At 34.6% G+C, this 27,037-nt stretch overlaps 1 protein-coding gene across 1 annotated transcript; it reads right to left on the bottom strand.

Annotated features, from left to right (window-relative positions):
* Nucleotides 1-1,189: 1,189 nt before the first annotated feature.
* LOC149963228 (uncharacterized) lies at nt 1,190-10,731 on the bottom strand. The gene is made up of 3 exons (XM_090180438.1): nt 10,493-10,731; nt 3,215-5,325; nt 1,190-2,049 (listed from the first exon to the last, which is right to left on the bottom strand). Exons 2-3 carry the CDS (start codon nt 5,238-5,240, stop codon nt 1,427-1,429), a joined length of 2,649 nt encoding a protein of 882 aa, XP_090036564.1. The 5' UTR covers nt 5,241-5,325; nt 10,493-10,731; the 3' UTR covers nt 1,190-1,426.
* Nucleotides 10,732-27,037: the final 16,306 nt, after the last annotated feature.

Here is a 27,037-nt window from a genome sequence, read left to right as displayed (position 1 = left end):
ACCCAATCGTAAAGAGTTCAATTACCCTTATCAGTTTGCATAGAGTCACGTAGTGGCCAACGCGAGCTGAATTTTCATCTGCAAAGCAGACGCTTTGGGATTGATCAGCTGCTTAACAGACAAAAGCTCAGCAGATTATGAACTTCTTACGTTGGTCGTTACGTGGTTCTAATTAAATTGAAAGGGCAAATTCTGTAGTATTAAAACTACTGTTTGACAAGAAGCGTAGATAGGCGTTGTTGTAGTTGGACCTTAGATATCTCAATTATCTTTAAGGTGACAAATGTAAATGATAGGTAATGAAAAACCTTCGAGGTAACATTACCAATTTAGGCAATTGGGGGGTACAAAATTGGGCATTAGATATTGTTGAAACTGTTATGGCGATAAATGTAAATGATACGTCAATCGCTAGCCTGCTAAGGCCTGCCGTTGTAATAGCATTCGATTAGAAACATTTTACAACTAGGCGGACTGGTGTTCTATGTAGGGATGCACCGATATGAGTACAGCCGGTATATCGGCCTAGGATAGCCGATATTAACAAAGTTACCTATCACAATATTATGCTTTTTTGTTTACTCTCGTAACCACCTGTTAAAAAATGATATGATCTATGGCTTTTGGAGTCTAAAAACCACTTATGATTCCTGACCGTTTGGGACGCGAATAATTATTTCCTACAACAGCGATCAAAAAGAAACACTAGATTGTTTTATTTGTTTACACTCTTAACCCCCTGTCAAAAAATGGTATGATCTAGCGTGAGGTCATGCACCGAAGGAATCAAAGGTCGTTTTTACTTTTTAAGTTAAGAAATAGACTAAAGCCGAGTGTTGTGGAAGAACTGGCCTTTTTAAAAGGAAATGTAAGGTTGTGGCAATAAATGTTTTCCATTAATTAGTTAGTTGAGTATCGCCTTTTTTTAAAGTTTTTCCTGAAAATGTTTTTCTAATACCAGAAGTATCGGCTAATATCGGCCTCGCTTAAGCCGATATTGGCCGATACCGATATTTGAAAAATTAGCCGATATATCGGTGCATCCCTAGTTCTATGTAAGGAAACGGATTTAACGTTTGTGAAGATCATTATCCCTTTGTGCCCATTAAACCTTTCTTGTATAAAACGATTTATCAATAGAGGGAAATTATCAGTAATAGAAAACACTATCTCTAAAAATATTATTTGAATCAACGCATTTTCTTTTATTGCGTAATACCAAATATTACAAAACAGTACACAGATATTGGAAGCCTACATAAAATGTATTAAAAGTACAAAAATTTCATTGGCTACGTTTGGTCAACCGCATTACACCAGGTACAATTACAAAATTGAGGATAACCTTCCAATCCAATTATATCCAAAACAGTTAGATCCACGTATCTGCTTAATCGACATTCCACTGATTTTGAAAATAGTAAACTTACTCAAGATCTATGACTTCGGTGAAACTCACAGAATTAGGGTTAGCTAATTTAATCGAACTAGAATTTAAAATAGGTTGCTTAGCTAAGACGGTGGTTTTAGCTAGAGATTCAATGACCACATTAGGTTTCTGACCTTCGCCTGTAGTATTCAGCAAAGAAGATCCACCACACTTATGGGATTTAAAATGTTCCAATTCATCGAAGGTTTTCCTACAAACCGAACAACCAGTTCGTTTATGAACGTTGAAATGATTGAGCAAGACGTTTTTCTTGGCCACCGAGTACGGACATCGGTGACACTTGAAAGGAACTTTGTCCCCGTGGGCTTTCAGTCGGTGTTGGGCGAATATCGATGGACGTGTGCGATTGAACACCTCGTCGCAGTCGTCACACTTAAAGCTCCCTTGCAAGTTCCACCTGTTCATGGATATCGTGGTCGTAGTCCTCATCTTAGTCAGTTTCAACGGCATGATCGGGTTCACTTTGCCTTGCAATGTGTTTTTCGCCAAATGACTGTGTCCGTCTTCACTGTCAGTAGTTAGGGTCACCTCTTCGACAAACTGTGTCACGCGACTGTCTACGGCGCTGTTAGCAGGTTTCTTGGCCGATCCTTTACCACCTATTGTGAAATAAACAAAAATAAACGCAACAAATTAATTATAATTGATGCTTAACTGAATTCCTACGGTTAAAATTGACTATATGGTTGTCACATTTTTCATTTTCGACATGGCTACCAGTTTACCCATAAAAACGGTTTGGAAATGGCAAAAGACCGAAAAATAAACAATAAAACTTTTAAAACCAGCTTATTCTTAAATTTCAATGATATTTTTAACTTTTCTTAAAATTTACTATTTTTTTCACTTCTTTTTTAAAATTTCCCGATATTTTTTACTTCTTTTTAAATATTCCTAAAATTCCCTGACTATTAGAAGTCAGGGAATTTTAGGAATATATTTATATTTCCAGAGTTTTCCAGTTTTTCTAGGTACTGTGGCTACCCCTCGGGCTACCCTGACCCAGATCAAGGCTTGGGCCATATGAAATAACAACAACTATGTCATGCTTTAGTTTGCAATCTCCCTATAGGCTTCGTGCTTAGAAATAATAGCGCCATCTGTTTAAATACCAGTCAACTAAATGTGTTAGATTTAAATGTTTGTACTTTGAAACTTTCAGCTGTTGTATTTTCGAGAAGAGAAAGTGTTTCGGGGGGGGGGGGGGGAATTATAAACCACAGCTCGCGAAGGGGAAAATTTTATTTTGGTCAGACCTCGTCTAGTGCCTAGCGCTGCCTGTGCGCACGAAGCCTATTCTACTTTCGCCAAATAACGTTATCAGTATGAGCAAAATCAACAGAAGACCTAAAAGTGTGTCAGTATTATTGAAAGGGGGCGGGGAGGCATGAATGCCCAACCATGCACTTTGACCTTAGGTCCATTGTGCACCAAGTGTGTCAGTAACTCAGTACGGTATAATGTTTAATGAGAGCTTGTCAGAAGCCTTGTCACGAAGTAATTTTCTTCACCCCAACGCCGCCGAGTGAGGCGTCTTGGAACGTATGTCTATGGGCGAGAAAATCGCGCCAGACCATAGACTAAATGTAACGTTGCTAGTATTATTCCTACTAGTAGGCTATGTAGTATATTGTGAGACTAGCTCTCAGTAAATATTTTTAGGGCGCCAAGGTAGGGTTGATACACTTTGGGTCTCTGGTCGCTTTTGGTATGGGGAGGTTGGATATTTTGATCTAAAAGATATACATCTGGTCACATTTATACCTTGTTTAATCTCTCCTAATTTCATGGTTTCCTTTCCTGACTGAGGGTCATCAAGTGCAGTTTTACTTGTCGTTGAAGAACCACCATCGCTGCTTTGTGAATTCTTAGAAATATCGTGGCTAAGCGAGTGTTCTATTAAATTGTTCATCTGTTTAAATTGTTTGTCGCAAATGTTGCATTCGAAATGTTTGGAGTGTCCGAAAATCAGGCTGTGGTTCTTAAAGGGACTACTTCTTAGGAAGGACTTCTTGCAAACGCCACATCTAAAGGGTGTGGTTGTAGCGCGGTTAATAGAAACGTTTTCGATGGTGGCTGTTTTAGCGGTCATTAGTACGCCTTTCTTCTTAAATGAATCCGAGACATCCTTATTTTCGTCAATATCTTCTTCATCAAGAATGTGTGGAATTATATATTCACCATCCATATTCGAATTCATATGAGTGTGGAAAGCCAATGCTACGTTTTCCCCTGAAGTTTCTCGAAATATTTGTAACGGAACTGGCAACACCGGTTGGGAAGGTGCATTATGGTAAACGTTTGATGCTGAAATTTGTACGTTATTATGTTGCGGTAACAGTTTTGAATTACTTGCGGTGCTATTGCTTTCCTTCGAGCCATTGATCGATGTTACCGTTAATTCTGGTAATAGGTCAGCGATGTTCTTGGTCAAATTGAAATAGTTTTTTTTATCTAACTGAACTTTACCGGTTAGAATTGATTTTTGGGAGTCATTTGCACGATCAGGTATTTTAACGTTACTCTTAACACTTGGACTTTGAAACGTATCTTTACCCACCGTTATATGGACATTATGGTTTGTACTTGGAATTTGAAACGTGCTTACTTTACCAACCGTTAAGTTACCATTATGATTTGTACTTGGACTTTGAAACTCGGAATTTTTACCTATGGATAAATGAACATTGTGTTTTATAGTTGGGCTTGGAAACTTGCCAACTTTACCCAAAGTTAAGTTAACATTCTGGCTCGAGCTTGGACCTTGAAACATGCCAGTTTTAGCTACCGGTGAATTAAATTTACGGTTTACACTTGCAACACGTGCATTTTTAGCTGCTGGTAATTTACCATTACGGTTTACACTTGGCTTCCGAAACGTGCCTTTTTTACGTGTTGATAAAGCACCATTAATGGTTACGATTGAACTTTCACTTTTAATAATATCTGTTTCTAAACTAACTGAATCTTTACCGTGCAAAAATTCCGATTGTCGAGTTTCGGAGGAAGCACTACCACTGACATATTTCTGACATTCCTGCTCCAAAAACTCAAGCAGGAAACCGCCGGTTTCAACCATTTCGTGTTCCAACAAAAGCGCCACCGTGGGGAAGGATTGTTTGCACGATTCGCATCTGAACGGCTGTTGCTTACCGAGGACTGGCCGGATGTTCTTGTTAGGTTTGCAACGTAGTGACTTCTTAGTCGCGTCTTCAAAAACAGTAGCATGCTGTTCAGCGTGTTTCGTAAGGCCAGACCTGCTAGCGCAGCATAATCCACACACGTTACATCGAAAAGGTATTTCAGACCTCTTTCCATTATTCGTAGACTGGTACGTTGATTTATGGTCAAGTACTTTGTAGGTGATATCTTTCGACACATCGGGACCCTCAAGGTTGTTACTCGATTTATCCAAACCAAGCTTATTTACAACAAAAAGGTCGCTTAGTTTCGTTAGTTTCACAAAGCATTTCGACTTGGAACTCAGTTTACAATCGTTGGATGGTTTGTTAAGTAAAGGATAAGGCTGAGCACGGTTCGAAGAGGAGTCGTGTATAGTCTTAGTTGTTGTACCAACTCTCGAACGTAAGTGTCTATTTTTAAACGTATTGTCATTTCCAATTACTTGGTCTACAATGATGTCTGGTGAATTATTTTGCCTTCCCACCAAATCGGGACTTGTAGTTTTAATTTTAAACCTTACAAGTGGTACCGTCTCATTCGAATTTCCAATGCTCTCTTGGGATGAAATGTTAATTTTCATTTCATTACTGTTTTCCATCACTAGCATTTCAAATTGAACGTAAATAAGCCGTCAGTGTCAATGATAATTTGGCACAGTAGTTATTTGAAGTACGAGATCTTCATGAATGTCACTAATATAAAAAAATAAAAATAGATATGAGTGTGCAGAAGAAATGGTTTTTAATTTTATATATTTAAAAATAGGCCTAACCCTAGAAAAAAAGTAGGAAAATTAACTAGTTCCGTAGATCTCCAAGGCAATCGTCTTTGTCGATATGACCAGAATGCCAAAACGACTGCCATATTGTCAGAGAACTGCTGCCAGACACATTTTTCGAAAATCTTTTTCCACGTTGATCGCGTGATCAGAGATTTCCCGCGAAAACGCCGCAAATTGGCGAGACTTCTGCGGCGTACATATCGACTAAGAATATATAAAGAGTTTTGAAAATTGGGGGGGGGGGGGGGGGGGGGGGTAATATTATGGATCAGTTTTTTAATTTCAAATGCGCAGTTCAAACTCAGCGAGATCTACATTCGGACATAGTACGATACGATTGTTTTACAAATTTACGCAGTAGGTTGCTTAGCAGAATCTTTTAGATCTAAAAGGCGCACACATCCGAATTTTGCATGAAGTGTAGTCCTACACACTTCTTCCTTAGCTACGCTCTAAGCGGCTAAAAGACGCAACTCATTGAACCACCACCGAATATTCTAATTTATCCTGATTTAGTTCAAAGATAGACCACCTGTGGCGCTGCCATACAACGGCACGTATCTTTTCTCCCACTTTAAAATACTGTACATAATAACTGTTTCCATAAAATGCTCTCACACTCACCGCCAGAATTTTTATAACAGCTTTGGCATAATAAATAAAAACCAGTTGTGCGTCCAGTCGCTGTAGTGCAACATTTTTCACTTTGACACCCTCGAGGTTTTTATGAAAGTAACGATTTGTAAATAATCAGTTAAAATTAAAGATTTGTAATGATAATAAAATACTTCCGACGACTTATAAACCAATTTAACGTAGTTTTTGGTAACAACCTCATTTTAGACAAATAAAAAATTTCCGTATCAATTAAAAAGTCGTGGCATTTGATTTCAAATATGGACCGTCTAAAGGGTGTATTCTCGTGACGTCATCATCGCTAGTGTCATCCCCCTTTCCCCCATAACTATCTACCTTAGAGCAATGGCCGCCATCTTCTCGTGAATACCACCTATAAAGTTTCAATATTCAACTGATTTTTTTTTAATTTTACACTACTACACTGATTGAATGAATTCCGTACCCCAAAATACAATAGGAACTCGATTTTCATTAGCTTCCCTTGAATCAGTGAGCTGATATTCGTGATACGGCGAAAATTTTCGCGAAACTCAAAAACCAGGGGTTAAATCTAAAATGGACTAACTCGATAAATAGTTTTTCTTTTAAAGCGGAACTTTGGAAAATCACGTCTTTTCGATACAGAATATCGGGTGCACCATTTGACAAAAATCGGTGGTCGTGGGTCAATATTTCGATTTCGGCCAACGGATAGTACTCGAATTTATTAAAAACTGACAAATAATAATCCGCTGTCTAGTGGTAAACATTCTAGTAGCTTAATTATTAGGACATCCTCGGATGATCGAATCATGATTAAATCTGATTAAAATAAAATGCAGTTTTGAGTGTATAAAGATTAAAAAGATTAAATCGTGATTAAAATAGAATCTGTAGTTTTGAGTGTATAAAGATTAAAATGATTAAATCGTGATTAAAATAAAATCTGTAGTGTTTAGTGTTTAAAGATTAAAAATTTTTAATCTTGGTTATTAATTTCGGTCATAATTAGGGGAAATTTTGTAAATACCACTAATTAGCATATGACAGTTTAGTTCTAGAGTCCCGAAGCTTAGCTAATAAATAGTTAAACAATGGATCGTGGGATGGCGCCACGTTCGCGGCTCCCTTCGGGTTTAAAATTTTATCTCCCTAAAGGCCCATTTTCATGCTCGCTGGTAGCGGATAAAAATTGACAAAATTCGCATCCGCCACTCGCAAGCGTGAAAATAAAGCTAAAATATCTGTTTGAAACAGATCGAAACAGATCGACGCGGAAAGTGAAAAAGTGTGTGGCGGAAGCGGATTTTGTCGATTTTTACCCGCTACCAGCGAGCATGAAAATGGGGCTTAAAACGCCTTCCTCAAAAGCACAGCCGAACGGGCTCGTCTCACACTAAGAGCCCGAGCTCGATTTGAGACTGAGCCCAGGTTTTATAATGAGAATGATACGAGCCCGAGAAGAGACCAAAACGTTGTGGTCATTTAATTTGAGTCCGAGGTGAGACCTTTATAATATAGCGTATTTTTGTGAGCTCGAGATGAGACTATTAAAATATGGTAAATTGCTGTGAGCCTGAGCTAAGTTCCATATAATATAGTGTATTACTACTAGTCTGAGCTGAGACCATATTTTTGAAACGAGCCCGATATGAGACCTTTCAATTTTTAAGAGACGGTTATGTGGCCGTTTTTGCACGATTATGTGTCCCTTGGCCACTGGGAAGCGCTGCGGCGCAGAGCAACACGTGCCGAACCGTAACGCTTCCTTTCTCACCGACACGACCAACTTTGATTACGTGCTGTTTGCGCTATAGCTAAAGCGCGAACAGCCCGTGATCACAGTTGGCCGTGTCGCCCTTGAAGGGAGCTCTGGCCTACTGGGTTAATATGGAATTTACGTAATAGGCTATTTCGGATAACGTGATTTAACCAAGTCGTTTTCTGATAGGTCCAAAGTAAACTACCTTCTAGAATTTTCGAAAATGGTTGTAGTGAAGAGAGTAGCAGGCCTGGTCGCCCGGCTGTTTCGGTTGACTATGATTTCAATATGAAAAAATATTAAGACTTAAAATATTAAAAGACTAGAATGAGCCCGGCGAGTTATGCAAATTCTTATGAGACTGAGACGAGCCCTTGTTAGTAACAGAATTAAGCATGAGCCCGAGACAAGCTCAAATGTTTAGGGAGAGGTATTGTTAGTTCGAGACGAGCTCTCGTGTTTTAAAAAATATTTATGAGCCCGAGACGAGCTCTCGTGTTAAAAAAAATATTAATGAGTCCGAGACGAGCTCTCGTGTTTAAAAAAATATTAATGAGCCCGATACGAGCTCTCGTGTTTAAAAAAATATTAATGAGCCCGAGACGAGCTCTCGCGTTTTTGGGAAATTATTGTGAGACCAAGACTAGACTAAGGCCAAACAAAACGTTTGGTGAGACTGAGCCCGAGACCAAGTCTTGGTGTGCAGCTATGCTTAAAAGTGCCTTCCTACGATCATTACTATAAAAAACAAAATTTCGCGCCGTATATTTTATTTTCAAACACAATTTACTGCATGTTTCAAGGGATACATCGTTACATTACTAGAAAACCTGGCCCTATCGTACACGCAACCATAACTATTTTGAAACGCGTATGCTAAAACTTGTTAACAAGCTATCACCAGATAGTGCATGAAAATAAATTTTTCCGCCTGTTTCTCTTTCGAGTGACCTAGGCAAGCAAAAACCATTTATCTGATAGCACTACCGAAAGCTCCAGGACTCCTATTTTATGACTGGTATGTCCCAGGTAACATTTATTTCTGGTAAATAGCGTTATCTCTCTCAGCGAATACAAAAGCACACCAGGGGGGAGGGGTGAAATCTGGCGACTGACGCTTCCCTGTGTTGTTGTTATAGCCGGGACGAATATTAACTACGTTTTCACGTATATTGGCTTTGTCATTCACAGGTGCAAGAAACTCCAAACGGTTATTGCGGATGTACGGACGGAGAACGTTTCGAGGGTCGGATATTCAAATAAAACCTCGGAGACTCACCGAAAAATCCACGAAAAAAACCAGCATTGATTTTATTTATTTATTTTAAGCCGGGATCGTTAAGAAATCCACAAAATTTTCAACTAAATACCACCGATTTTTTTTAAATACAACTGGATTTTTTTTAAACTACAACGTGAGTTCTTAAAAAAAAACAAGTTGCATTTAAAACAATATCAGTGGGATTTTTTAAAAATGCAACTAGGTTTCATAAAAATACGACTGGATTTTATGTAAATACGACTGGATTTTATAAAAATAAGACTGGATTTTTTAAAAATACAACTAGGATTTATAAAAATACGACTGGACTTTATGTAAATCCGACTGAATTTTATAAAAATCCGACTGGATTTGATATAAATACGACTGGATTTGATATAAATACGACTGGATTTGATATAAATACGACTGGATTTGATATAAATACGACTGGATTTGATATAAATACGACTGGATTTGATATAAATACGACTGGATTTGATATAAATACAACTGGATTTGATATAAATACAACTGGATTTGATATAAATACAACTGGATTTGATATAAATACAACTGGATTTTTGACCAATTCACAAATCCGGTGGAAAATCAACAAATCTAGTGAAAAAATTCAGAAATCCAAGGAAAATTTCAAAAACCCACGAAATTCAGGATAAAAATACACTGGAATTGAAAATTCAATACCTTTTTTCTAAATGTTCGACCCCTGGGAACGTGTATAATTATAAAAATTTCAGCTAACTCCTCCACTTTCGTATGAACAATCAAATTTCGGAGTTTAATATTTACTCTATTAAGTATTAAGCCTTTATTCCATAAATTTTAATTTTCAACCCCTCAGCAAATTGTTAGGGAATAGCATTGCAATTCCTATCCCTATCAAATGTTAAAATTACACTGCGACTGCATAGGAATATGCACCAAATAAATAAACCATTTTTAATGATTTTTAGAAACTCGTTGTATGATGAATCAGCGGGAGCCTGCAAAGGTACATGTTTCAAGCAATTCACATCAACAAAATAGGAAGAAAAATACTACTAAGAGATTTATTATGCACGTCTGTTATTTTCATTTACGGAGCAAAGGCTTATTCTAGTGGAAATTGTCGTACAGTGAAAGACGTTTTATAAAAAAATACCAGTCGGCTAGAAAAGGGCTTCCATGATCCATCCACGAAAAGGGGAACGGCATTGAACAAAGATGGGATCAATAATGCGCGATAACGTGACTCCATATAGCGCCCTTGATTCGATGCCACCAGCAATGCACTGCTGCAGCAATAAAGTGATAATTTCCTAGGGAGGGGTTAAACAGTCTACTAGTCTAGCCATTTTGTTATTTAAGAATTGGTACATTATTTATAAATTAATTGGTAGATTAATAAAAATGAGTTTAGTTCTAACTGCTTACATTTTCCATATAGAATCTTTCTCTGTAAATAACTAAGCCAAAGCTTCCCAAAAGCGTTATTCCCCGCGATCGTTCTAGCTAAATAAATGTACAAAAACTCAACCGTATCTTCCTGGCGTCGTTCTTTCCCCTACACTCGAGGCTTCCTCTATCTTTCGAAGCTTCACGCTTAACACGTACACCCTTAAACCTTGGTTAACGTATTGCAAATGATATTAAAATAAAGATTATACATGATTTACAAATTTTATATTGAGCGTATCTTAAATAATTGTTTGCTTCATCTATATAATTTCATTCCAAGTAATAAAACAAAGTAGTATACTTACAATGAATAATTTACCATTGTACTCCAAAATACACCTACCGTTCACATGTAAAAAATAAACATATTGAGAATTTGAGATATCAACGAACACGCGACGGTACAATTTCGACATTACGTGGACGCTATACTAACAAACAATTATACATTTTTATATATTTTCTGTAGCTAATTTTTAGGCAAGGTTCGAAGATCAAAATTTTTATTAATTTGTTTTAGTCAATTGAGTACCCCAAACAAACTCTTTACTAGGATACTGCTATTTTATAAAACATGTTTTGAAATACAGGGTAATTATTAGAAGCAAGTCATGTCATATTAATATAAAAATCACACTATTTTTGTTCCTTAAAAAGCAATTTCTGTGAAAAAAATTAACAATAATATTTAATTTTTTACGCAAAAATCGTTTTTCTAAATACCGTTCATTTTAAAATTGAGACATAACAAATATTTTCGTCTAAAAATTGATATAAAATTATATATGAAATACTTCGTGCATTGAAATTTACTACGAGCTTCCCTTTTGAATCTTTATTGAACGGGCTTAATCTTCCTGTATACTAGTTGTTAATAATACGAAATTGTGTATACTACGATAATCGAGATAATTTTAATTATCCTTACATCGATTTCCACTTAATCATGATTGAATATAGACTTATTAAGATCAAACTATCCAAGGAGATTAGGCATCCCTGTTACGAAAGTGATTGTCCCAGTCCAAACTGATCTGAACCGAACTGCTTCATACGCACTTTGAAAATATTTCTGTTTCCCGCGCTCACAAGAAAAGGGGGAAACATTTTGAACCCCCATAGTCGATTGAACTCTATTTCCAGCTATCACCTCATTGGTTCAAATCTGTTGTGTTGGTTGCTAAGTCCGCCCCTTCATAAGGTCATAGACTCGCCGTAGCGTCTTCTACACATCACAAGATAATGTTGTTTGTGTCAGTTTAGACGTTAATGTATCCTATTATATTTTAATCCACAACTTTTAATGCCCCTATTTATGAAACGTATGTATTTCATTCCATACTACTGAAATTTGAGGTATTTTCTTTATTAAAACCGTGGAAACGTGAGTTATTTTTAGAATACTTCAAATTGGTGAGATACTGGATACACGCGGACCAACGAGTATCCAAGTAATTTAGGATGATAGACTGCACTCAATCTCTAGTTTCGTAGAAATTGCTGTTTTTATATCGGCTTCAGGAAGATTGAAAGTTTGTGCCTTCAGGATAGCTACGACATTTTATATTTCAGGTAAGTTTCGATTCTTATTAAATTAAATGTTAAAATAATATATACTAGATTAACAATATTATATATATTATTATACAAAATAAAGTAATAAAAACACGTCATTATTATACAGTAAAGTGTTTAAATTAACATGGAAAATTCAATAATTCTTTTATAAAATGAAGAGACCCACATGGTATGAAAGAATTATTTAAATCTTTCCATGGATAGATTTAAAAGAAATTTTAATATTTATGAAAATTTTTATTCTGAAGCAATTACTATTATTTCTGACTAACCCTCTAGCAGAAAATGGTGAAAAAACCCAGGTACTTCAATTAGACTAGAAAACGAGCACGTGGAACGTGTAGCGTGAACAGTCTGTGCACAATAAAGCTACGTCTCCTACACGGTCCGTTTTCAGTAACCACTTTTTTCCCATAATTATATATAATTATTATTTATCGTGTTTTCTTTTCCCCAAAGTTTATATAATTCGAATTTATTTCGAAGATTATTAATGATTTGGGTGCAATTTTAAAGGGTACAAAAACGTTAATTGATGTGTATGTGACGAGAACATTAGATATCTGACAGTGGAGAGAACTAATCAATTAATGTGTACGTGACGAAAACATAAAATCTCTGACAGTGGACGAGAACGAATAAATTAATGTGTATGTGACGAAAACAATTTAAATCTCTGACAGTGGATGATAACTAATCAATTAACGTGTATGTGACGAAAACAATTTAAATCTCTGACAGTGGACGAGAACTAATCAATTGACGTGTATGTGACGAAAACAATTTAAATCTCTGACAGTGGACGAGAACTAATCAATTAACGTGTATGTGACGAAAACAATTTAAATCTCTGACAGTGGACGAGAACTAATCAATTAACGTGTATTGATTTAAATATCTGACAGTGGACGATAACTAATCAATTAACGTGTATGTGACGAAATCATTAGATCTTGACAATGGACGAGAACTAATAAATTAACGTGTATGTGACGAAAACATTAGATCTCTGACAATGGACGAGAACTAATAAATTAACGTGTATGTGACGAAAACATTAGATCTCTGATAATGGACGAGAACTAATAAATTAACGTGTATGTGACGAAAACATTAGATCTCTGACAATGGACGAGAACTAATAAATTAACGTGTTTGTGACGAAAACATTAGATCTCTGACAATGGACGAGAACTAATCAATTAACGTGTATGTGACGAAAACATAAGATCTCTGACAGTGGACGATAACTAATCAATTAACGTGTATGTGACGAAATCATTAGATCTTGACAGTGGACGATAACTAATCAATTAACGTGGATGTGACAAAAACAATTTAAATATCTGACAGTGGACGATAACTAATCAATTAACGTGTATGTGACGAAATCATTAGATCTTGACAATGGACGAGAACTAATAAATTAACGTGTATGTGACGAAAACATTAGATCTCTGACAATGGACGAGAACTAATAAATTAACGTGTATGTGCCGAAAACATTAGATCTCTGACAATGGATGATAACTAATCAATTAACGTGTATGTGCCGAAAACATTAAATCTCTGACAGTGGATGAGAACTACTCAATTAACGTGTATTGATTTAAATCTCTGACAGTGGACGATAACTAATCAATTAACGTGTATGTGACGAAATCATTAGATCATGACAATGGACGAGAACTAATAAATTAACGTGTATGTGACGAAAACATTAGATCTCTGACAATGGACGAGAACTAATAAATTAACGTGTATGTGGCGAAAACATTAAATCTCTGACAATGGACGAGAACTCTATTCATGTGTATGTGCCGAAAACAATTTAAATATCCGAAAGTGAATGATAACTAATCAATTAACGTGTATGTGACGAAAACAATTTAAATCTCTGACAGTGGACGATAACTAATCAATTAACGTGTATGTGACGAAAACAATTTAAATCTCTGACAGTGGACGAGAACTACTCAATTAACGTGTATTGATTTAAATCTCTGACAGTGGACGATAACTAATCAATTAACGTGTATGTGACGAAAACAATTTAAATCTCTGACAGTGGACGAGAACTAATCAATTGACGTGTATGTGACGAAAACAATTTAAATCTCTGACAGTGGACGAGAACTAATCAATTAACGTGTATGTGACGAAAACAATTTAAATCTGACAGTGGACGAGAACTACTCAATTAAAGTGTATTGATTTAAATATCTGACAGTGGACGATAACTAATCAATTAACGTGTATGTGACGAAATCATTAGATCTTGACAATGGACGAGAACTAATAAATTAACGTGTATGTGACGAAAACATTAGATCTCTGACAATGGACGAGAACTAATCAATTAACGTGTATGTGCCGAAAACATTAGATCTCTGACAATGGACGAGAACTAATAAATTAACGTGTATGTGGCAAAAACATTAGATCTCTGACAATGGACGAGAACTCTATTCATGTGTATGTGCCGAAAACAATTTAAATATCCGAAAGTGAATGATAACTAATCAATTAACGTGTATGTGACGAAAACAATTTAAATCTCTGACAGTGGACGATAACTAATCAATTAACGTGTATGTGACGAAAACAATTTAAATATCTGACAGTGGACGAGAACTAATCAATTAACGTGTATGTGATGAAATCATTAGATCTTGACAGTGGAGAGAACTAATCAATTAATGTGTACGTGACGAAAACATTAGATCTCTGACAATGGATGATAACTAATCAATTAACGTGTATGTGCCGAAAACATTAAATCTCTGACAGTGGATGAGAACTACTCAATTAACGTGTATTGATTTAAATCTCTGACAGTGGACGATAACTAATCAATTAACGTGTATGTGACGAAATCATTAGATCATGACAATGGACGAGAACTAATAAATTAACGTGTATGTGACGAAAACATTAGATCTCTGACAATGGACGAGAACTAATAAATTAACGTGTATGTGGCGAAAACATTAGATCTCTGACAATGGACGAGAACTCTATTCATGTGTATGTGCCGAAAACAATTTAAATATCCGAAAGTGAATGATAACTAATCAATTAACGTGTATGTGACGAAAACAATTTAAATCTCTGACAGTGGACGATAACTAATCAATTAACGTGTATGTGACGAAAACAATTTAAATCTCTGACAGTGGACGAGAACTACTCAATTAACGTGTATTGATTTAAATCTCTGACAGTGGACGATAACTAATCAATTAACGTGTATGTGACGAAAACAATTTAAATCTCTGACAGTGGACGAGAACTAATCAATTGACGTGTATGTGACGAAAACAATTTAAATCTCTGACAGTGGACGAGAACTAATCAATTAACGTGTATGTGACGAAAACAATTTAAATCTGACAGTGGACGAGAACTACTCAATTAAAGTGTATTGATTTAAATATCTGACAGTGGACGATAACTAATCAATTAACGTGTATGTGACGAAATCATTAGATCTTGACAATGGACGAGAACTAATAAATTAACGTGTATGTGACGAAAACATTAGATCTCTGACAATGGACGAGAACTAATCAATTAACGTGTATGTGCCGAAAACATTAGATCTCTGACAATGGACGAGAACTAATAAATTAACGTGTATGTGGCAAAAACATTAGATCTCTGACAATGGACGAGAACTCTATTCATGTGTATGTGCCGAAAACAATTTAAATATCCGAAAGTGAATGATAACTAATCAATTAACGTGTATGTGACGAAAACAATTTAAATCTCTGACAGTGGACGATAACTAATCAATTAACGTGTATGTGACGAAAACAATTTAAATATCTGACAGTGGACGAGAACTAATCAATTAACGTGTATGTGATGAAATCATTAGATCTTGACAGTGGAGAGAACTAATCAATTAATGTGTACGTGACGAAAACATTAGATCTCTGACAATGGACGAGAACTAATAAATTAACGTGTATGTGACGAAAACATTAGATATCTGACAATGGACGAGAACTAATCAATTAACGTGTATGTGACGAGCTTTAAAAAGAAACTTTCTAACTAAAGAAAAAAATAAAAGTTCGAAGGTAGTTTTAAACTTTTAATATTAAAAAAGTTGAGGTATGTAAAATTGACAAATGTTTCTTACAGCATTAGGAAAATGAAATGAAGATTGGATCTCACGTTTAAATTTGGGCTAAAAGCCAAAATCAATTTCACAAGCCATGGAAAAAAGCGACCGATGCATCGGTCGTTTTTTTCCATGGGTTGTGAAATTATGTGAAGATCAGAATTAATTAAGTCTAAAGAACCAATTGGCACTGAAACTAGTATTAATAATGGAAAGATTTCTGAAGTAGAGATAGATTGTTTTTGGGCACTCAATGAAGAGCCAACGATGATTTCTCCATGATAAATGTATCAAGCCTTCTCGAAATGTATTGAAATTTTCTATATTGTTCAAGATGCTTCGTGTCAAAAAGATGTGTCTAAACGGAACAAAAAAGCTACTGCAATTTAAGAAGAAAACTTAAAAAATATTCAATGCAAAATGTTACACTGATTTATATAAGTATCGAAATTCTAGTGGTTATATTTGAAACTGCCAAACCTTTCATAATAATTACTAATGAATCTGCTTTCACAAAATTTGAATAAATAATCCTATTTTTAATGAAATTAAGGTTGAATATTGATTTCTTGAATATAGCCAAGAATGCATTTTCTTATATTTAGGGATAATGAATTTTTATGTTCGTCTTCGACACCTCGTTTTTTGTGCAAAACAATGCCACTGACATTTTAAAATGTATTTGGAAGAAAGTTACTTTAATAATTGAAGTGTTAGTCGAAAAGCCATCTAATATTTTAGTTCAAGTGCATCTTTGATCGCAGTATAAACATCACACCGTAAAAGTTTTAATACGAATATCCACTCTATGCTCATTTTCATTTCATAAATTGTGTACGCGAAAAATACACCATACTTGAACTGCCTCTAGGAGTGTTAATTATTGATAACTCAGATCACGAAGTCTCAACGGATAAAATTGGTTGTGCTCTTTTCAACCCGAGTTATAAATGAATAAATATTCTTTTGTCAGAATATAATACAACGTTATTATTAAAATTATGCAAATCAAAACATGAACAATTGTGTTGGTTTTAAATTAACAACTTAAAAATCGTTATCTTAGAAACAAACGGGTTTACCATCTAATACATAAAAACCATTCAGAAATGGTTTGACATCCACAATTCTAGCCACAGACTTAAGAATATTGAAACCAGAAATCCAAACTAAATTGTTTTCTGCCTTGAGAAATGACTTCTCTGATTTCAACTTCCCCGGATTATTTCAGTTGAGTCAATTGCATTGACCCAGAAGAAATCTTAAGTCCAATATAACAAATGAGATCTACCAAGCTATCACATTTACAAGTTAATCCACCGAATTTACATTATTAGCTCAAAATTTAGGTCACGTGGAAGTTAATTTTTCCATGGAAATAAGCAAAACAGGAAATTAGTGACGACAGCCCTAATAACCTTTCACAGCCATTCAGTGGCTCTCCTCTTCGTGACTTGATGTGTTGGTTGTCTTGTACTTTTGTAGAAAATGTTTTTTCAATCATAAGCCATTCTTAAGGAATATACTATTAAATTTAATCTTACATGTTATCCAAACTTGAGACGTTACTCGTATTCGCTGCCCATAATAAAAATCACGTTTAAGTAATTGCCAAACTAATCTGTTAAAAAGTTGATTCCGTCTGCTATGGATAATGTATCTCATATTTATTATGCAAGGTTTGAAAAGCTACAGAATTTACACTACAAACCAATTTTTGTGACCTTACTTTTGTATCCTGTCCCATGCACAATTGCACATGAGAGTGTTATTATCTTGCGACTACACTTTTTTAATACTTATTCACTTATTTGAATGTAAATACCATAAAAATGTACGTCGAAGCTAAACATAAAATAACAACAAAATTTTATATGTAATATCATAAGCCTATCATAAGGTCCCCATAAGCAAAGGTCTAGGTAAAATTGTTGACGATCACATACCCGTTATTAAGAGGTAAGTATTTAAAATCTGCACCTCCTAGTGGCCACATCCCCAACTAGCCATTTCCCCAAATTAACTTCACGCGTTGCATGATGAATGCGCAGAAGCCGTGCGCGAACGTTTTTAAACTTAGAACCTCTAGGGAGAAATCTCCGGCGCGAGCCCTTAGCACCGTAGCCAAGGCTTATTTCGCTTTCAAACTTAAAATTAGCACTTATCGTTGCAAAGTGATTCATCAGATCCTTAAACTGGCTTTTAAAAATAAGAGAACTTGTTTCTGAAGGTATTTATTTTTCAGATTTGAGACTTAGACGCGTTTTGTGGCATTTATCAACCCGAGCGTGGCTGCTCTACCAAGTAAGAGAATATTTTAGATGTAGAAATTTTGAAAACGAAGATGGCGCTACTACCCTATCGTCGTACGTTAACTTTCTTATCTCCAGGACAACGCCGTTAACATGGGCCCTATGGTAGACCTTTGCTTATGGGGACCTTATGGTAGGCTTATGGTAATATCTTTTGATTGACAGCATCGATTAAAATGTGGTGCGATTTTTGCTCGCAGAATAACGGCGAATCGTTTCGATGCTGTAGTATTTGAAGTAGACTGGAGGTGTGAAAGGTTTCACATTTATATTTTGGCCAAAAGTTTGGGTCTGTAGTGACAGATGATAAACCGCTGAAATTTGTCTTTAATTGGACTTCAGCGGAAAGCATTGAATGCTGGAAATTACGTTTAGAACCTTTGGACGTTTTCGCGGGATATGACAGAGGAATAGAAATCGAAATGATTATCTTTCCTAGTCTCCGCAAGACGACACAAATCCCTATAAAAAGTCCATACCGCACAGCGAAATAAAAATCTAGAGACATTGAACAATATTTAAAGTGAACGAATCAGTGTTCGTTTCACTTCATGTATCTTACCGTCAACTTGGCACACGAAGGCCACCAAGGAATGGCTTAAAGGGGCTGGAAAGTGGGGTTTTGAATAACGTCATCCGTGACGTCATTAACGAAATTTGGCGCGTAGAACTACTTTTTATCAAGTTCGCGAAGACGTAAACAGGCACCGCTGTGTTGGGATTTTTCTATGACGAAATCCAGCGTGGTCTTGGTTAGTGTTAGCTGAGCTCGTAGGAAGTTTTCAAATTTCATTAATCCTTATTGAGATTTAGTTTAGTAAACAACAAATGTTTAACGAAAAATTCATTTGAGCGATAAGGTCTTTTGGTAGTAGTGTGTTCGTAATTTTTTTAATTATTATTTGCGAGTTTCATCGAATTTGGTAAAAAAACGCTAGATGAATCGAAGCCAATTTCTTGGGGCCTTGGTGTTTCATTGGAGCATTTTGATAAACCTTGGTACTCAACCACAGTTCTTATGCCTTTTCCCACTTATCTAATTCACCAACAAGAGATATTTTAGCATCATCACGTTTCCGTTTTTTATTTGAATTAAACTCGTTCATTATAAATAAATAAATATTAAAATACTAGAACCAAAACCACGTCCACAAAGGCCCGAACATCTTAGCTCGCGTATGAATACCTCTCACTAGTCTGTCTCGGGTCGCTCCTCACTATTTTCAAAACATCTCCGTCAGAGCCAAATTCCTGGAGCGGTGAAAAAAGAAAATAAAGCAGGGTCCGAATTTTTTTGGAGATACCACGTCACTAGACGATTTCAAAACCCCACTTTCCAGCCCCTTTAAATCAAATAGCTCCTGAAAATTAAGGTTCCCACACAGGTAAAATGGTCGAAAGACTGCTTGGCGTGTCAAACCACGGGTCTTTCGCGAGAAATAATTTCTTTGACCCCATTTCCTTTACCCGAACATCCATGGCAATCGGCGTCCATCGATTTCCCTGGACCCTTACCAATTGGTTAATACTAATCCTTGCGAAAGAACAAATTCTGGACCTTGGTTCAATTTGCACTTCCAACTTGGAACATATTACGGAGCAACTTATATCCGAAACGGTAAAACCTTTGCACTGAAAATATCAAACAGATATGTAGTCATGTTTCAACAAAAACCGTTTAACTTTGATATAAAATTCCCAACCAACTATGAACTTGCATAACCTTCAAATTGATTTTAAATCGAATAAGTTTGATCAGAATAAAGACAAATTATGATAAAAGTATTTTCAAATAATAATAATAATAATAATCAGCTAGGCTAACACCCAAGGCACCACCTTAGGCCCAAGTCATCTAGTGACTTATAATGCCTTTAAACAGGTAACCGGGTTACATGCCACGCGAGTCAGCAACAGATAACCGACGACCCTACGAACAATTTTAGAACAAAGCTAATATTCATATTTCTCTCTCACCTTCTGTGACGGTTAACTAGGAATTCAGATTGTATTCTGTTTGAAACTATCTGCTTTTTATTTTGACCCATATCAAATGATGTGATAATATCTTAACGTAAATGAAGATATCTGATATATCGTAATTATTTATTGGTTCAGATAATGCCACTGTTATTTGAAAATCGATTGGAAGCACTATCTAAAACACCCCCTTTGATTGTGTCGACGTTAATTATTATAATATCAACATAAATTATATTTATTTTTCTTTATTTATAAAAAAAGCTTTAATAAAAGCTTGTAAATCTATTTCCAATTTCCGAATAATCCTCCTAGAGGTTTTTGGGTTTTCCGGTGGTCACTCTAAGCTTCAACTGATTTCAATTAAATGTTTTGCATTGGTTCAAATCGCAGCCTGTTATACTTCAATGAATTAATGAAAATTTAAAAAGAAGTTTTAGTAGCACTGCCAAAGATGCATAAAATTAATGAAAATAAGCAAAATCTTGTTGTTCATCACATAATTATTTGATTTAAGTCTGACTTTTTAATTTTCATTGAATTTCTGACTTGATGGATTTTTAAACATTAAATTACTCTTTTATCGCATTTGCCGTAATGGTGAAGCTACATTGCTACTTCATCCAAAATCTTCATTAGTGCACATATTTTATACGAAACCTAATTATTAATTTATTTTTAAATTAAAAGTAGTTCCGATAATGCTCTGTTATATTTACCCCATCAAAGTGTGACATTTTAAAATGTGTTTTTTTTTTATAAATAAAATCTTCAACTTATATGGTATCTCCTTCTATAGTACGTGCAACTTTGAAAAATTGGGGTTTTTTCTGCTCATTGTGTTTACCAGGTCTTGATAGAAAGTGTCCAGGGCCGCTAAAATTAAGGGTATTTAAGGACCTTTAAGAATTTGATATACATGTTCCAAAGATCTGTTTTAGAACCTTTACTTCAAACCATTATAGCCACAAATATTTGAAATCACTTCATGCCCTAGGTGTTATAAACATTTGCGCTATTTACTACATTGAGATTTCTATCCATAGTTCCGTATCGTCTATTTACTTAACGTGTTCTGCTCTACTTTAATAACAATAAAGATATTATAGTCATTAGATTTTTCTTAGAAATTGTTTATTAAAAGACCGCAAAAATCGGTTTTTAGAATTGAGTTTCTTTAAAATTAAATCTTGAATTTTCAATATTTAAAGTCATAGACCGCTTCTGGTGGATAGAAAGTAAGTTTTTTTTGTTAAAATTCTAACCAGAAAAGAAGGAATTTGAAAAAGTAAGAAAATGGTAAATATTGGAAACCTTTAGGTTTATAAAAATTTGCTGCCTTCATTTTCTTGCGTACTAAACTCGCCAACATTGCTACGTCTCGAAAATATAATGTAATAAATCTAAATATTTCATTAAGTTTAAAATGAAATTATCTGCTATTAGAATATTTTATTATTTAAAAATATATTAATTTAGTAATTTCCTATAATTAGAAACTTTGTATTTTACGCAATTGAAACGTTAATAATTAACTGCAATAAGTGATTTATTAAGTGTATAAGTAATCCATTAAACATTTTATAAATAAGAAATTTAGTATTTTCTACTTTTAGACAATAAGCAATTTAATTCACTTAAGTATCCTGACTCTATATTACTTATTTTATAATAATTGTAACGCCACGAATCTAAAGTTTTTTTAAAAAATTATAAATGAACGATTTGCTATAAAAGTAATTTATTATTTAAAAAGATGAATAATTTAGTAATTTGCGTAATTTGATAAAATAGTTAATTAGTAATTTCATATTTTACCAATGCAATTAGAAAGTTCCTAATTTATTGAATTTTTTATTATTTCCTGTAATTAGATATTTAGTATTTGCAATTTTAAAAATTAGGTATTTATAAATATTTGCACATTTAAACATTTCATAATTTACTTCGTTAGTAAAGTGCTTAGTAAATTCGTAATTAATTTCATTATTTAATTATCAATTGTCTTATAATTAAAGTTATCATTTCCTTAATAAACCAATAATAAATAATTTTATAAATAAAAATTCTCAATAAAAATGTTTATTTATAAAATTGTTTATTATTTATTTATTAAATGTTTTTCGTAAAAAAATATTTTGGAAACACCTAGTTACGGAAGGTTTCTATTTAGAAATTTGAGACCTGTACGTACTTGGTGTGTCATTTAGCATCCCCTACGTAACCTAACCCAGTAATTGTTCTGGCTTTTGGAGTAGAATATTTAAAACGAATGGGGAGTTTCCATTCCTAAGAGCGATCGATATATTCTGCCCCCATCCTCCCCATGGAGACCAAGGCTATTTCATTCCCCCTCGCGCCCCCCACAGCTCTTCCCTTAGAATAACTCGGTCACGAGGAGAACCACGATATCTTGTTTCGGAGGGGAACCCAGTTCTGGAAAGCGTCGAGGGGGATGGCATGCTCTGCAGCTGCGTCCGCAGCTTATCTTTTTTATGTCATGCTTCTCTACAAAAATTCCGATTCGAAAAAAAATGGCCCCTTCCTCCGTTTGAACGCGTGTGTCTTTAACTTTCTACCACCGGTTTTTAACAAAGTATAATAAGAACGGCTTAAATTGCAAGTAGGTGCTTTGGAGGTAAGATGAATTCATCTTAAGGGTGTTCACCCTCGTATTTTATGACATTCTTTTCTATATTTACTGTGTCTTTTTTGTAGTTCCTTATAATAAAACTCTTTTCTTAATGATATTTTTCTATTTGGCTCGTTCGTCTTTTCAATGCTTACGCCCAATGTTAGATTCCTATCACCATAAGTTAATTAACTTATGCTATCACCAAGCCCGACAAATTACTAAAACAATTACATTAATATATATCATGTATTATATGTTTAATATTATGTATTATATATTAAATATTATAATATTATATATATTATTATACATGTATTTTATATTATTATTATATTAAATATGTATTTTATATTAGGTATTATGTATTATATATTATATATTAAATATGTATTTTATATTATTATATTAAATATGTTTTATATATTATCTAGTGCATTTTGTTTTATGTATTATGTACCATATTATAATTTTTAATTTTATGTTATATATGATATTAGTGCTTCCAGCCAATTCTCAGATAACAAAAGTTTTGTTATCTTACCTGAGCAAATAATAATGATAAATCTGATTAAATCAGATCAGTAGCGGCCCTAGCAAGTTCTTCAGGTGGTTAGAGATCTCATTGGGGCGCCCTTTCCGGTTTTGACTTGACCCAGTATTGATTAAGATATTAGACCCTATATGGATAATACTCGATGTAGTATTGATTAAATGTAATGGATCTTATCTTAATTTAACTTGATCCAGTCTTGATTTAAATTATTGGATCCAATCTGTATATATCTTGACCCCGTCTTGATTAAAATTATTGGATCCAATCTTTATATATCTCGATCCAGTCTTGATTAAAATTTTTAGACCCTATCTGGATAATACTTGATCCAGTATTGACTAAATGTAATGGATCCTGTATGGATCTAACTTGATCCAGTCTTGATTAAATTTAATGAATCCAATTTGAAAATAACTTAATCTAGTCTTGATTAAATTTAATCGAACCCATCTGTTTATATCTTGATCCAGTCTTGATTAAAATTATTAAACCCTATCTAGATGTAACTTGATCCAGTCTTGATTAAATTGGATATAACTTGATCCAATCTTGATTAAAATTATTGGATCCAATCTGTACATATCTTGATCCAGTCTTGATTAAATTTATTGGATCCTATCTGAATATAACTTAATCCAGTCTTGATTAAATTTATTGGATCCAATCTGTATATATCTTGATCCAATCTGTATATATCTTGATCCAGTCTGGATTAAAATTATTGGATCCAATGTGTATATATTTTGTTCCAGTCTTGATTAAAATTATTGGATCCTACCTTGATATACCTTGATCCAGTCTTGATTAAAATTATTGGATCCTATCTGAATAAAACTTGATCCAGTCTTGATTAAAATTATTGGATCCTATCTGGATATACTTTGATCCAGTCTTGATTAAAATTATTGGACCCTATCTGGATATACCGTGATCTAGTCTTGATTAAAATTATTGGATCCTATCTGGATATACCGTGATGCAGTTTTGATTAAAATTATTGGATCCTATCTGGATATACTTTGATCCAGTCTTGATTACAATTATTGGATCCTATCTGGATATACCGTGGTCCAGTCTTGATACAAATTATTGGATCCTATCTGGATATACCGTGATGCAGTCTTGATTAAAATTATTATATCCTATCTGGATACACCGTGATCCAGTCTTGATTAAAATTATTATATCGTATCTGGATATACCGTGATCCAGTCTTGATTAAAATTATTGGATCCAATCTGGATATACCGTGATCCAGTCTTGATTAAAATTATTGGATCAAATCTGGATATACCTGGATCCAGTCTTGATTGAAATTATTGGACCCTATCTGGATATACTGTGATCCAGTCTTGATTAAAATTATTGGATCATATCTGGATATACCGTGATCCAGTCTTCATTTAAATTATTGGTTCCTATCTGGATATACCGTGATCCAGTCTTGATTAAAATTATTGGATCCTATCTGGATATACCGTGATCCAGTCTTGATTTAAATTATTGGATCCTATCTGGATATACCGTGATCCAGTCTTGATTAAAATTATTGGATCATATCTGGATTACACCCTATATGGATATTACTCGATCCAGTATTGATTAAAATAATTGGATCTTACCTGGATATGACATTTAACCTTTAGACCGGTAAAATGAAACAAGTACCTTCGTAGGATGGAGGCAGATTCCGTTGGGCGCGAGTTTCCCGAAAAACCGCGGAAGTGTACACCGCATCACCACTCAAAAACTACCTCCTAGAGTCTATTACTTTGCTTATAGATGTAAAATGTAAAAATTCTAATGCGTCGGGATATTTACCTATTTATAGAGCATATTTTAATTAAAGTATTAGGAAACGGGAGCCTGCGTAGGCACATGTTTCAAGCGAATAACATTAGCAAAATGAGAAGTTGAATACTTTTGAGAGATACTTCAGCTAGTATTTAATCCGTTTAATTTGGTTTGTTTAGATTTTTTGCTTAGAGAAACATTTTTGTACAATCGCATGCATTCATATTCATGTATATTTGATTATTTAAATGTTTTTACAATTAATTTTATGTAATAATTACATGCGTTTTTTTTTAAATATCGGGGGTCTAAACCAGAGGCCATCAACAGTCTGAAACCTAGAAATTTTTAATTATCTATAATCAGCGAAAAATATTTATTTCCCGTTTCTTTTTAGTTGAAATTGGTAAAATAGCGTAATGCTTGTTTTCCACTAGCGCGCGTCATAATGTTATTTTCTTTACGCGCGTAAAAACGTTTGAACGTTTCAAAGCTGAGAAACGCGTCGTTGCGCGCGCTAGTGGAAAACAAGCTTTAGACGTTGTTTCTTGTAATAAAGGGCAACATACTCGTTGGAATTTGTAGGGTGGGGCTACAGAGTAATCTGTTTCGAAATTCGGCCCCTTGAATTCCCTTCCCGCCGAAAAGGTTCAACTTAGGGCTATCTAATTTTAATCATAGTATTAAAATCGAAACTATTAATTTTATATAAACTGTAAATATTTCCTAATTAATCGATGGTATTTATTTTCTTTGACAGATTTTGAAAGGAATATGCCTTCTGGGAAATCAGTTCCCAGAACTAAGACGAAGCGGCCATGCTCCGTGTCTTCCAACCATGGACAGGGTAAAAGGAAGTGCATCGATGGGATCGGTCAATGGGAAAACGACGTGATTGCAGTCGGCTGGACTGACAACGCCGATTTCGCATCATCAAAACGCCCTAGTGGTCGCCTTAAGCTAAATTCTAGGACAGTTCAAGCGAAGAAAATTTTAAATAGCAGTTTGGTAACTGCAACCACAAAGAAGTCACAAAATTTTGCTAAGATCATTCGTAATAAAATAGTTAAAACGAATAAAACATTTAGGACTGGTTCCAATACAAAAGTTGCGGTGGTAACAGATTCCACTAATCAACCTGAAATACTATGCCCTTCTAAGTCTAACAACGCCGTTAAAAGAAAGAACATCAAATCTAATTTGGGTAAATCTCTTGTCGCGAATGACAGAGAAAAAAATCCCCCCAAAACCACTCATTTATGGAAATCGAAAATAAACGCAAAACTCACTAAAGTCATTTCTGCTAAAAAGGGGAAATCTAGTAATAAATTAATACTTAATACTAAAAAACTTTCGTTTGAAAATGATAAAGCCAACGATCAGGTTACGAATGCTAAAACAAATAAAGACGTCAAAAAGAGAGGTACTATGGCCGCTTTATCTAAATTACTTAAATTTGACAAGAAAACTAGTTCCAAAAACGTCAGGTCGTCGTCGACTGCAAAAGTCAGTAGTGTTGCTAAAAGAACTCATAGTT

This window comes from Leiobunum rupestre, chromosome 1 (genome assembly GCF_980474605.1).
Source record: "Leiobunum rupestre chromosome 1, qqLeiRupe1.1.hap1, whole genome shotgun sequence".
NCBI classification, from domain to species: Eukaryota; Metazoa; Arthropoda; class Arachnida; order Opiliones; family Sclerosomatidae; genus Leiobunum; species Leiobunum rupestre.
The sequence above is the reverse complement of the archived record's forward strand: the minus strand, read 5'-3'. Positions and strand labels throughout refer to the sequence as shown.